General features: G+C 38.6%; 2 protein-coding genes across 5 annotated transcripts in view; one reads left to right on the top strand and one right to left on the bottom strand.

Moving 5' to 3' along the window:
* SPRY3 (sprouty RTK signaling antagonist 3) overlaps nt 1-10,976 on the top strand; it is a 144,682-nt gene extending 133,706 nt beyond the window's left edge. For all 4 annotated transcript variants that reach the window (XM_081278423.1, XM_081278422.1, XM_081278421.1 and 1 more), the window contains one exon: nt 1,371-10,976. In XM_081278423.1, the coding sequence (XP_081134549.1) occupies nt 1,478-2,344 (867 nt within the window). In that variant the 5' untranslated portion in view covers nt 1,371-1,477 and the 3' untranslated portion in view covers nt 2,345-10,976. The remainder of the gene's footprint in view (nt 1-1,370) is intronic.
* A 1,654-nt stretch (nt 10,977-12,630) lies between these two features.
* LOC308639662 (transcription factor Spi-C-like) lies at nt 12,631-13,375 on the bottom strand (the record flags this gene model as incomplete). Its single annotated transcript, XM_081277933.1, is given in 2 exon segments — nt 12,631-12,907; nt 12,909-13,375. Coding segments are annotated over 2 exon segments (744 nt in total).
* Between the last annotated feature and the right edge of the window lie 1,038 nt (nt 13,376-14,413).

Here is a 14,413-nt window from a genome sequence, read left to right on the forward strand (position 1 = left end):
CTGATGGATTTCAAATATATACTTTATTCATGCTAGTGTTTCTTAGGTCCTGATGTTTCCATGTTGTCTTCTTGGATTGGTGTTTAGGTATCCTTGTTTATTTCTTTTAGGCTGTTCAGTCAACTAAGTGGTATTATATAGCAGTCTTTCTCTTTTTTTTTCTCTCTCTCTCTCTCCTTTTTCTTTTCTTTTCTCCTTGTCCTTGTCCTTGTCCTTGACCTTGTCCTTCTCCTTCTCCTTCTTCTTCTTCGCAGTGGTGGGAATGGAACTCAGGATCTCATGTATGCTAGGCAAGTGCTTTACTTTCGAGCTATATCCCCAGTCCCTGTCTCCTATTTGTTCAATACTCTCCTCATGCTTATCATTATTAGTTCTAAGCTTGATAAAAATCCTTTAAGAGAATGACTATATAACTGTTTGTAATACAATGAAGATATAAGCATATGTTTTCTAGATATTCAGCTTGTATTAAACATTATGTAAGAACATTGATAATCTTTCAGAAATCCAGTTTTTGGTATAAGATAGAAAAAAGCAGTCCAAGCAGAATATGCTTGGGAAATGCCAACAAAATGGAGTCAACTCAAGGTTGTGATAGTTACAACTACAGGTGATATTTGAAATCATTCAAGGCTTGCTTCTACAGTTCTCCCACCCCTTGTTATTCCCATCTATATGAAAATGTTTCATTATGGATCTGCTGTGCCATTTAAAAAGAATTGCCTCCTCAGTAAGTTAAAGCAGTCTGCAAGGTAATGAGAAGGTGTTTTTCCTATTACTCTACTGACAGCATAATTCCTGCCCTTGTGTCTCTGTCATAGTTCTACCATTATTGCATCTTGCTTGCTTGCCTATATTCATCAAATCAAGCAGTGTCCTTTCTCATCTGTTTATTTCTACTTGTCATAAAATGCACTAAAAGGAGAATTTTAATTGGATACATACACATATAAGCAACTTCCCATGGGAGATTTTGGATGCTTTTTCTTTTGCTTCAGAATTGCTTTAGGAAGTAGACTTTGCATTTAATGTTTTGTTCCATTATTATTAGAATTCTGATGCTCAGGGCTCATATTTCTGTTAGCAAACTCCTGAATGAGCTAGCTGCTCCTGTGAACCTAGTCATATAATGAAATACAAAAACAATCAATGATATATTTGCTCCCAAACCACTTTATAGGCTGGATGGGATGACTAGAATTGTCTGTAAAGAAGTAGACATTGTTGATTACACAATAAAGGTATATGTAGCATGCCTATCATTAAGTGATTGAACATAGTATTGGTGATAAGGCCTGATCTTTGTTGGTTCCCTACAGAAATACATGCCTGTGTGTTCTCATTTACTGTTTCTATTCCTTCTCTCCTAGGATTTTCTGATGTACCCTGAGGCCCATGTAACTACAAGGGCTCCTCTTTATCACCATAAGTGCCACTCTGACCCCAAACCACTCAGAGCTCAAAAAATCAAGGCAAAATGGATGCCACAGTGATAGATGATTTCCAACAAATTCTGCCTATTGAACAGCTGCGCTCTACTCATGCTAGCAATGATTATGTGGAACGGCCTCCAGCCCCCTGTAAACAGGCCCTCTCCAGTCCTTCCCTTATTGTGCAAACGCACAAATCTGATTGGTCCCTGGCTACCATGCCTACTGCTCTACCCCGCAGTCTCAGCCAGTGCCATCAATTGCAGCCCTTGCCTCAACATCTGAGCCAATCTAGCATTGCCAGCTCGATGTCCCACAGCACCACTGCCTCTGATCAAAGGCTCTTGGCCAGCATTACACCCTCACCTTCAGGCCAGTCCATCATCCGAACCCAGCCTGGAGCAGGGGCCTATCCAAAGGCGGATGGTGCTCTGAAGGGAGGAGCTGAGCAATCTGTAGGGCATCATAGTGAGCACCTCTTCATCTGCGAGGAGTGTGGGCGCTGCAAGTGTGTCCCCTGCACAGCTGCTCGCCCTCTCCCCTCCTGCTGGCTGTGCAACCAGCGTTGCCTTTGCTCTGCTGAGAGCCTCCTCGATTATGGCACTTGCCTCTGCTGTGTCAAGGGCCTCTTCTACCACTGCTCCACTGATGATGAAGACAACTGCGCTGATGAACCCTGCTCCTGTGGGCCTAGCTCTTGCTTCGTCCGCTGGGCAGCCATGAGCCTCATCTCCCTCTTCCTACCCTGCCTGTGCTGCTACCTGCCTACTCGTGGATGCCTCCATCTGTGCCAGCAGGGCTATGATAGTCTTCGGAGACCAGGCTGCCGCTGTAAGAGGCACACCAACACTGTGTGCAGAAAAATCTCTTCTGGTAGTGCACCTTTCCCCAAGGCCCAGGAAAAGTCTGTATGACCTTCTTGCAAGATGGATCCAGAGCTTTCTCCTTCTATCCCCCATCAGTAAAGCATAGGCCTCATCTTTGGAGAGGAGAAGGAGTAATAAACTAGCCAAAGTTAGGGCTTCACCTCTTTTGTTCCTGCAGCATCAGGGGAATGGCAAAGTACATCCTGGTGCAGGATGCCTTGTTCTTTTCACAGTATCAGTCTCACTGCTCTTCAACCTTTTTACACCCTGCCAACTCAGCCCTTGTGGCTGTCATGGCAAATTCAGGTGATTCACAGGCATGAGGTTTGGACCACTGAGGGCTGACAGAGCCAGCAACGTGGAGGTTTAGGGGCTCCCCAATGTAATGCCTCTCGATGCAGGCTCTGATTGTCACTCTGCTTTCCACAGTGCCTTTGGAAGCTTTCTTCTAAGATGGTTTTCACAAGTACATGTGGAACAGTGTTCAACCTTCCAGGAATATGACCCCATCTCCCTATTTACTGCCCTTCTTTTCTCTAGTCCTATCTCCCTGTCTCCTCTTTTTTCCCTTTTCCTTTCTCCTTCATTCTCAGCCTCTTTGCTTTTATTTTACTCCTTTCTCCTCCCCTTTTCCCTCTTTCAAACTAATCCTTTCTTTGCCTGAATTTTCACCATATTTAATCTACATCTCTCTGTCTCTGCCTATTCCTCCTTTCTCTTTCTAACATGTCCAAAAGTGCTGTTTTTCCATAGGTGTTTCCTTAGACGCCAAACTTTGCTATGCTATACTATTTACTAATTTTTATTAAGGGACATGGATTACTGTAATGAACTGATCACTAGCAATAGTCTGTATCCCAATGTGTGTGCACTCACAACCATACTCACCTGTTTGTGAGCATATTAGGTTATCTTACATTTCCAGATTTAATTAATTGGAGTTTTTCTCCCTTTCCCAGTAATCAACTTATAGTGCTGACAGATACCATTAGCATGCTGAGTAGGATAGTAAATCAGGATGCTCATAACTTTGTATGTCTGACCCAAGTGCCAAAGGCAGACGTGCTTTATAGCTAAATGAACAAAGCAAAGGATATTACAGAGGTATGTTCTCTCTTAGAAGCTAACTTCCCTGAGACTGCATGGCTCAGGCCTTAATAATGGACATAAAAATTCATAAAACTTTAGAGCTGGAAGGAATCTTAACTGTTAATGTAGTTCAATGCCCTTATTTTACAGATGGGAAAACTGAGGCCTGGAAATAGGAAGGGACTTGCCCAAGGCCACACACTGAATTGATAGCCAAATTAGGACTGGAATACTGGTCTTTTGACTTCTAGTTCAATATTTTCTCCCCTGCACCACAAATGAGTCATGTGACTTTTTCCTAGGACTCCATTAACAATGACAGAAAGCCATTCCCTTCCAATTACTTTTCAGGAACCATGCCAAGTTAGTATGGTGGTCTTTCTGCAGTGCATGGTGAGTAGTTAATTAACTATCAAGTGTTGAGGCTTCCCCCCTGTGGACATCACCTTTGGCTCTGTCACCTTGTAGAAGCTCGAGTGTGGAAAAGAAAAAGCTTAAAGAAGCCCTAACCAAGCTGTATCTTTGCCATTGCATCTACTCTTTGCTGTACACACTGTGCTCGCTCCTGGCTTTGTCTGCAGTGGCAGCTGAGAACCTAGATTTCAGCAACTGAAAAACTGAGATGAAAGATGTATAATGCAGAGAAGTGACTTACAGAGAGCCTGTGCTGTGAACCCCTTTCAATGGGAAAAGGATGCAGTGATGATGGCAGGCTCCTAAAGACTACTGCTAAAAGACACAAGAATTAGTTTCCCTCTGTAAGTGAATCCAAAATTCATCAAGGTATTCAGAGATTGAGGGCACTTGCTTGAAATCAAGGTGCTCCAACTTCGTTTAAGATTTCCAGACTCTAACTTTATATATCATCTCTTTTAAAGTGTGCATGGATTTGTTTTGCAGGGTGGAGAGGTGAGAAGTGTATAGTCATACACGGGAAAGGAGGGGACATCCATGTCCCTTTGTTGGACATATACTACAGAAATATGTGCCACTTAGTCCTTATTAGTTCAGAATTGTTCTGAAGCATAATGACATTTGGATTGCACACTGTCCTACACCTTCACTTACACCTCCTCTTCTAGAATTGCTTTGCTCTATTTTTGTATATATGAATATGTTATGATGATTATTAATAATGTTAATGATACTGCTGCAAATGGTGCCATATATAAGATTAGGCTTCTTGAAACATTTATAAATCTAAACCAATATCTATAACCCCTTTGTTTGCTTTTTAGATTCTTTTGATTTTAAGTAACATTTTTGTCTTACAAGTCTGCCTGATTGTACTTCAAACTTATCTACCCCTAAAAGCTGTACCCAGTTCTCTGGGTCAAGCTGGATGGAGATGAGTAGCAACACACTTCTTTCTGCTTCTGCCTGAAATTTGCTTAGAGCTCAGATATCTAAGATGTTTCTGACACTAGTGCATTGTTCTGGAGCTAAAGTTATTCTATGGATGTTTGCTTATCAGTTTCAGGGCCCAAAATAACACAAGTCCCTTCTTGATAGCTCCTTGATATCCCAACCCTGCAGTCCTTACTCAGGCAAATTGTGCACTGCCAGAGGGGCCCTGGGCTCTGCCATATACCCAGAAAAGCCCTTCTCAGTGTATTTCTAAATGGCCTTACACTTGGTGGAAGAAACTGAAGGGTTACTCAAATGCAGTTGCAGTCTTCAATCTGCTGCTGAGTCAGGGCTTTCACTTGTGTCCAAGTTGGCCTGATATGGACTGCATCTGAATTACATATAGATCGGTCCTGTTGGGGTATGCGCATGGACGTATGAGTGAGTGTGCATATGTATCCCTTCTGTGATTTCATATATATATATATATATATATATATATATATATATATATATATACACATATATATATACATATATATACACACATATATATGTAAATATATATTCACACATCTCTATATATTTTAATGTATTGCACATGTATATTTAAAATATATACAAAAGAACTCTAAATCCTGCAGAGTGTCTCTGTTTTCATTATTTTTCTACTTTGTGTCATGCACTGTATAAACAGGAATATTTAGAAGGTGTTTCCTGCTTGGCATTTTTTTGCAACTAAGTCATCTGTTACCCCCAAACCCTACTGCTTTCCACATATAGGTCCCTGGATACATTTCATATGGCAATAGCCAAGTGTTTTCCATTGGTTCCAGCCCATCACAATAGCCATAATATACCGAACACTTAGTGCTTACTGTGTGTTAAGCACTACTTTTAGCATATTACCTAAATTATTGCATTCAATCCTCACAATAACTCTACACATAGGCACTATTCCATTCACTACTTTTCTGATGACAAATTGAAGCACAGAGAGGTTAAGTGACTTGCCTAAGGCAACAACCATAAGTGGTAGAGGTAAGATTTGAGCCTAGGCTGTCTGATTCCAAAGTCTATGCTCCATAGTCATGTGTAGAAATCTGGAACACAGCTGAAGCCATGCTGAAGTAACAAACCTCAAATGGTGAATAATCCTTTCCCTAACTCTACCTGCAGCCTAGGAGTTGGAATAAATGTGTTCCTATGTTAGGAATTAAGCAACAGCTACAGACATATATTAGTTGCTTTGCTTCCCAAGATGGTGGCATTACAAACTTCTTAAAGTGAAATTACTGCTTTATTCCAGAGTTCCTTATTTTCAGATGTGTTAACTAGGTTTCTTAGGAAATAGAGCTTGACACAAAAGCTTATGTGCAAAGCAGGAGTGAGGAAAAGAGTAGTGAATTAAGGAAGGAAGGAGAGCAAACATCAAAGTAGAATGTCACTGAATTGGCTACAGTCTGTTTCATACCAAGCCAACTTCTCCAATCTCTTATGAGAGGGCATATGAAACTACTACATCTCTGATTGTTGCATCTTTAATCATATTCTTCTAAAGTGAGTTAGAGACAACCCACCATCTTTAAAGTCCATAGGGTTATTTTGTGGTGATAGAAATGTTCTCTGACTTGCTTTGAAGGAGTTTTTCCTACATGAAAATGAATTCCCTAGTTCAATTAAAGAAGTCACAAAGTCTCATTTGTCTTCTTCATAGGAAAGGTAGTTTATCTTATTAACTCTTCAAATAACATACACATGAGTGTACATATGTTCATTTAGGCTCAATTGTCATAATAGTGGGGAAGCTGGTCAATAAATTCAGGAAAAATTAATTAAACAAGTATTTTGAAGCATTAAAATAAAGAAATCAATTGATTGACCAGGAAGTTAGTCATCTTTCCATCACTATAACAAAATATCTGAGATGATAAACTCAAAATGAGGAAAGATATTTTGGATTACAGTTTCAGAGGTTTCAGTCCATAGTCAGTTGGCTTATTGCTTTTGGGCCAATTGCAAGGCACTGTGTCATAGTAGGAGAAGGTTACTTTCTTCATGGTGACCAGAAAACAAAGAGAGGAAAGGCCCATGCTCCCCAAATCCCTTTTATGGGCTTACCCCAGTGACTAACTTCTTCCCAATAGGCCCCACCTCTTAAAGATTCCAGGGCTGGGTATGTAGCTCAATGGTGAAGCTTTTATGTAGCATTCACAAGGCCCTAGGTTTGATCCCCAGCAGTACACACACACACGGTTTCACCATCTCCCAGGAGTCCAATAGTACCACAGCCTAGCAACCAAGACTTTAATGCATGGACCTTTGGGGACATTTATCCAAACCTTAGCAAATGGCTTTTAAAAATATTTCAGCCAATAATTATGACATCATAGACACATTCTGAGAGTTATACTTCCTTTTATTCTTATACAAAATACTTCCTTGTGTCCTATAGACCATTCTTACATAAAGTCAAAGAATTTAGTTGATAGAAATATGCCATCAATTTGTTTTCATATTTGTGGTTAAGGTCATATAAATACTGAATGCATTCCACTGATATAATTCATGGTTTTTTTCAGAGAGAGAAAGAAAGAAAGAAAGAGAGACACAGAGAGAGAGAGAGAATTTTTTAATATTTATTATTTTAGTTTTCGGTGGACACAACATCTTTGTTGGTATGTGGTGCTGAGGGTCGAACCTGGGCCGCACGCATGCCAGGCGAGCGTGCTACAGCTTGAGCCACATCCCCAGCCCTAATTCATGTTTTTTTTTTATGCAGGAAAAGATAAGTGTGAGAGAATTCTGAAAATTTTGTGAGGAAATAATGAATAGGTTGCTTATTGCTAAAATGATATAGCAAAACTTTTCCAATGACATCCATTTTAGTAAACCCAATGGTTGCTTCCAAGTCCTCATCATATCCGACACATTGGGAATATTTGACAGTGTTGTTCACTCTGTCCTACTAAAAGCACTTTCATAACTTTGACTTCAGAGTACTACATTCTGCTGATTTTCCTCTTACTTCACTGACGACTGCTCCTTCCCTGTTGCTTTGCTGGATCCACTTATATCTCTCACCTTTTCTTATCCCATGGATTGGTCCCTGGACATCTGATATTTGAGTACCAATCATGTGATAACTCTCCAAATTATTTCTCCATCTTTGACTACTCCCTTGAACTCCCCACTTATGCACTCAACTGCCAATTTCACTTCTCTACTCCAATATGTAGTAGAGATGTCAAACATAATGCAGTCAAATTAAGCTTCAGATCATTTCCACTTCAAATTTGAAATGTTATAGCCTTTTTTGTCTCCAGATTTCTAGTTGCTCAGATAAAAAATTTTGCAGTAATTCACTAGACTTTTTTTATTTATGAATGTAATCAAAATTCTCAACCTTCTCTGAAGATTTAGACTGTATCACATGTGGTCATTAGTATCACAGGTGGTTATTAGTATAACTTTTGAATTTGTCACCTAAGGTTTGATAAAGTTTATAAGATTGAAATCCTTGATCCCTATATCCTAATCTAGGCCTGTATTCCTATCTTGACCCTAAACATTATCATAATATTACCAGTTGCTTTCACAGACCAGGATGCTTTATTTCTCTAAAATACCAGGATAGACAAGGGAGGGCATATTGGGAATGACACTGCTTTTTGTTAGGGATCTTGTTGACATTATAATTGCAATTATATATGTCTGCTTTTAGATGTATTTTTTGGCTAGTCTCCTGGAAAAGAAGAGAATCCAAAAGTTATCATTCTTTAACTAATCAGGAAATGCTTTTGTGTATACCAGAAAATGGTCATGTCTCTGGTGGTAAAAGATAAGGATCTGGAAGCCCCCAAATACTTTAAAAACTGACTATCCATTTTATTGCATGTTACTAAGGAAGAAAAACATACATGGTCACACGGGTAAATACACTAGCTTTATTAATATAGAGCTGTAACATAAGCCACCTGTGTTTTCCTGCTGTGATGAAGTTGAGGTGAAGTGTATGTGAACCCTTAAGAGTCATTTTGTACCCATGTCCTAAGGCTTAAATATATAGAATGATTTCCTTGGCCCTTTTCCACTGGGTTCATCTTTGAATTCTTTCCTTTAAAATCTTACCACTCTGATGACACTAAAACAAAAGAAGCCAAGGAAAGGAACATTCATTGTTCTAATACCAGAGTTTAGTTGGCTTAAATAATTTAACTGTGAATTTTTTAAATGGTCCTCTTTCAATGGAGGTGAAAGCTTCTTCCAAGGAAAAAGCCCCCAGGTCCATCTTAATGCATCAACCATATTGATGGTTGATGGAAGTAGTAGGAATTAATACTATCTTTGAATCCAGGCCAAAAAAAAAAAAAAGGTTAAGAAAATAGAACATGTGAAAAAAAGCTCAGTTTGCTTCTTTCATCTAAAACATATTTTACTAATTCCTTAACTCAGTGGTACCCTTGAACTCTTTTTGTCCTTCATTTATGTCAGCACTCTTATTTTTCAAACTCCTACAGCATTCCAGCTGGAATGATTGTGTGTGTATGTGAGAGAGAAAGGGGAAACAAGAGGGAGAGAGAGAGGGAGGGAGATATGGAAACTTGAGCTCTCTCCTATCAAACTCCCTTCCAGGACATGCTTCATAGTACTTGAATCTTATACTAAATGACAAGGTTTTTCTCCTTCAGTAAGAAATACCAGACTGGAACTGTGGTTTTCCCTAGATTGATTTCTTCTGAGTCAGTGTGGTGTTATGGAAATCACAGTATCCTGAGACCAATTAAATCAGAATCTTTGGATGTGGAGCTGAGGAATGTATTTTTTAAGGCTCCCAGGTGATTATAATATACAAACAGATTTGAGAAAGCCCAATCAACTCATTCTATAAATGCAGATAGGCCCAGAGAGAGGAAGTGACTTATTCATAACCAAATGGTATGTTAGTGACTAAGGAGTATAAGAATCTAGGTCTGTGGACACCTAGGTCAGAGTTCTTATCTTGATACTATGCTGCTTCTTTCTCTACCCCATGCTTTGTCTGGATTTCTGCTTTCCTTGTCTGTAAAATGAACATAATAAAGCCTAGAGTTTTTTTTTTTAATCATTGAAGCAGAAGCATGTTTTATTTTTCAATTGCAAGAAATATTATACTTGAAGGAATTAATAGGTAACACATATGTGAAGCTGAGTCTCTAACATATTAAGAGGGTTTATTATATATTGATAAGTTGTAGTTGTACATAGTTATTGAGTAATGATTTTTAACACAATTTGACATGATCAAAGCAAGCCACAAATTCAAATATGATATTTTCTGTCTGAAAACATTAGAGCTCCATCCTTCCAGTGACATTGAAATGTACAGTACTCAACTATTACCTATACTCATTATGATTTAGAACAGATGATCATTTGAGTGACATGTCTACTTGATAACATGTATCAGGATTGAATTACTGCTTCAGCTGTATGTGTCTTTAAACTGAATTTGGTCTCAGTGACAATTAAAATTTTAAGTTGAGGGCAAGATCATATTTTTCTTTCCTTTGCTGGGATATGGATCAAGAGAAATATAAAAGCAATGGGATATCTGTATTACTGTTATCAGTTTAGGGTTGAATCCAGGATTTCTTTTTTTTCATTTTTTTGTTTTTTTATTACCTATATTTCTTTTATTTCTTTCTTTCTTACATACATGACAATAGTGGAATGCATTACATTCATGATTATCCATTCACAGCAAAATTTTTCATAACTCTGTATATAAAGTATGTTCACACCAAATTATGCCATTATACATGAGCTCTCCTTTTTTTTGCATTACAATTTTAATATACCACAATTTATCATATCACTGTTTGTATATAAGGTCAGAATGCATTTTGATACATCATATATAAATGGAGTATAACTTCTCATTCTTCTTATTTTACATGATGTAGAATTACACCAGTCATGTAATCATATGCATATAGGCTCATAATGTCCATTCATTCTAATATTCTGCCTATTCCCATACTCCCTCCCCTCCCTTTACTCCCCCTGTATAACACAAAATACCTCTATTCTTCCCTAACCACACCCAACAATTATTGTATAAAATGAGCGGTGGGATAGCTGGGTCAAATGGTGGTTCCATCCCAAGTTTTCTAAGGAATCTCCATACTGCTTTCCATATTTGCACCAATTTGCAGTCCCACCAAAAATGTATGAGTGTACCTTTTCCCCTACACCCTCACCAACATTTAATGTTGCTTCTGTTCTTCGTAATTGTCATTCTGACTGGAGTGAGATGGAATCTTAGTTTTGATTTGTATTTCTCTAATTACTAGGAAAATGTTTAAATTTATATGTTTTATTTTAAATTTAAATGTTTAAATTTAAACGTTTTATTTATAACTCAAATGAATACAACTGACATAATCTAGAATAAAGTAGATACATGGATTATGCTGAGAGCAAAGACACTTTCAAGTCAGAACTGATCATTTGAAACAAAGTTATTTGTTGGCAAAATTTCCTTATGTTAGTATAGACTACATGCTATTTGATAAAAGATAGCAAAAGGAGTTAAATTTTTTTTCAGTGCAATGTTAATTGGATAATTGAAGTTAATAATTCTCTCTCTCTCTCTCTCTCTCTCTCTCTCTCTCTCTCTCTCTGTAACTTCTGGGGAGATTGGTTCTAGGACCCTCAGATACCAAAATGGACTCTAAAGTCCTTTACATAAAATGGGGAAGGAACTGAGAAACTAATGTGACTCCATTTTTGAGAAACCAGCTTCTACCTCAAGGCCTGTCCTAAGGAAGGGGGCTTGACCCTTGTCCTTGGAAAAACCCACAGAGCACTCCTAAGCACATACCCACCGTGCTGAGTTGTTTGTCTGTAAATAACAGGAGAGATCTGTGGCGCCAGGTATCCCTGACTCAGGCTACATGAGGACCCATAGCAGCCCCCTAATGACCTCCAATCAGCATGAGACAGGGAAAATACCTGGGGATGCCAGATGACCCCCCAGTAGTTTATGGTGGTTGATAACGTGTTGGGAAACCATGTAGTTTAGAACGGAAAACCCGCACACCCCTCGTGGTTCAAACCAATCAGTTCAAAGCAATCCCCCTCTTGTACTAACGAATCACCCCTACCCAACTTGTTCCCGCCAGTGAATGTGCTAATCAATGTTAAGAGTTGTTGTTTGATTTTCCCGCGGTATGGAATGATTTGCTGTGTGATGTTGTGACACATAGAGTATCCCCCCCCCCCGAAAACCTATAAAATCTCACTAAACAAAGGACCAGGGGGCTGGGGATGTGGCTCAAGCGATAATGCACTTGCCTGGCAGGCTCGGGGCTCTGGGTTTGTCTCTCAGCACCACATAAAAATAAAATAAAGATGTTGTGTCCACCGAAAACTAAAAAATAAATATTAAAAAAAAATTCTCTCTCTCTCTTAAAAAAAAAAAAAAAAGGACCGGGATTCACTCCCTGGGACCCCTGCGTCAGGAATGGTTGTGAGTCCAGGCTGGAGTTTGCAATAAAGACTCTTGTGTGATTGCATCGGATTCGGCTCCTGGAGGTCAATTGGGGTCCCATGAATCTGGCATTACAGAACATCCAAAAATACTTCAAATCATCTCTAGATTACTTATAATACCAATATAAAACAAATGTTATCTAAATAGTTCTTACCGCATCATTTGGGAGAAAATAACAACAAAATAAGCTCGTACATGTAAAGTACAGAAACATTCGTTTTTTCAAATATTTTCCATCCGTGGTTGGTTGAGTCCATGGATGTGGAACCTCTGGGTATGGAGGACCAACTGCTTTCAGAGAAAAATCCTGAAGCTTATAGGGTTTTCTGATGCCAGGCAATGGGGAAATGAGAGAGAATATTTAGCAATCAAGGTAATTTAGCTCATGGTAATTGGCATAGGCATAGTTGTGATTGGCATTCCAGTTATTTAAACTGAGATATTCTTGATCAGGTTGAACAGGCTGTGAGTGGAAAATCTCTTTACCCAAGAAATGAGGTGGAGAGAGTCTTTGGAGAATAGCCTCACTGAACTGGTAGGTGAGCTTTGTTCGGATTTTGGTGATTTCCCCAGTTCTTCCATAATTCCTCAGGGCTCTGGCCATTTTCTGGTAAGTCATGGTCTTCCGATTGCCTTTTTTTCCCCCAAAGTTCAGCAAGTTTTTCTTTGTTTTTGGATACAAACTGAAAGATGCCTTTGGTTTTATCTACCCACTGAATACAAGAGGCCATCTCAGGATCGCACAAGGACTCTTGAAGGTATTCAAACAGCCTGAGCTTCTTTCTGCCTTTCACTCCCTTTTGCTGGAAGACAACAGGTTCTGCCAACTGATTTCCAGTTATATTCTGCAGAGGTTGATGAATATTACCTTCATGATAGAAGTCTGCAGCACTGTTTATCATAGTTCTCCAATTATAGACTGGTTCCTCTGTAGGATACACTCCATACCATCTGGAATTTCCTCTGATGTGAGGACAATGGTTAATGAAAGTCAGGTAATTTTTGTAATCTGGGGAGTATTGAAGATGTCCCATTGAATGATGCCTTAGTACTTCGATAGCATCTTCAAAGGCTTGACCTAGCTTGTCTTGTTCAACAGAAGTCATGGCTTCATTAATTAAGTGGCGATTCTGGGTATAGAGTCCAAGGTACCATCCAGTTGCTCGAGATGAAAGTCACCTTTCTCTCTTCTGAAACCAAGCGTGCAACTGAATCCAGGATTTCTATGGGGCTTATAGATCCCATTCAGGAGGCCAGTATGGGTTGGGAGAGGGTAAAAAGAAGGGCAGTAAAGCCAGAAAAGAGGGAAGGGGATTTTGCCTTTGCTGATCTGAAGAAGTAGATTATTTAGGGATCTAGTACTCCCAGAATAATCTGTGACTACAGGAACACAATTCCCAAACTTCAGGGCCCCAGAAAAAATTATCCATATCCATTCCTGTACTATCTATAATGGATATTGGGGATTTCTAGACAGGGCCACTTTTATTCCCCTAGGAGTCATACATCTGGCTAGTTGTTTGATAAATATGGAATTCTGTAGCACTTATAAAATGGGTTTCTTGTAATTTCCTTATTTTAAAAATATAATACACATTCCTAATTCATTCATTTTTGCCAATGATTTTAAAGTGTTTATTTGAAAGTTATTTTTAAATATAAAAAATATTTAACAAAGCACTCCTTTATTCCCTTCTTGATTCATGCTAATAAATTTCAAAGGTCATGATTAAAGTAGGTAATTCTATGTCACATTACAAGTGAGTTTTTAAAAACTATTTATTCAATATATCCTCATTTCATCTTGTAATGCCTCCTTTTTAAAGGGGAAACAGAAAGACAAGGAGTTAGTGAAAATCAAGAGGCTTCAAATATAGTGGTAGATACTTATAATCCAGATGTGTCTCAGGCAGGAGTATTCTTTCAGGTAATTAAGAGGCAATGACCTATGCTCAAGAAATAGAATTGTTAAAGGCTAAATTTGAGGGATCTGTGATTTCCTAGAAAATATGACACCAAAGCTCCTTGCTAATAGTTATATTTCCAAAGAAATACTTGTACTTTTCCTGATAATAATTAAAACAAGAGCCTAGTGATGAACTGCATGAAATACTAGGTAGATATAATAAGAAATCAGACTAACT

The sequence above is a fragment of the Spermophilus citellus genome (genome assembly GCF_964194105.1).
Source record: "Spermophilus citellus genome assembly, chromosome: X".
Taxonomy (NCBI): domain Eukaryota; kingdom Metazoa; phylum Chordata; class Mammalia; order Rodentia; family Sciuridae; genus Spermophilus; species Spermophilus citellus.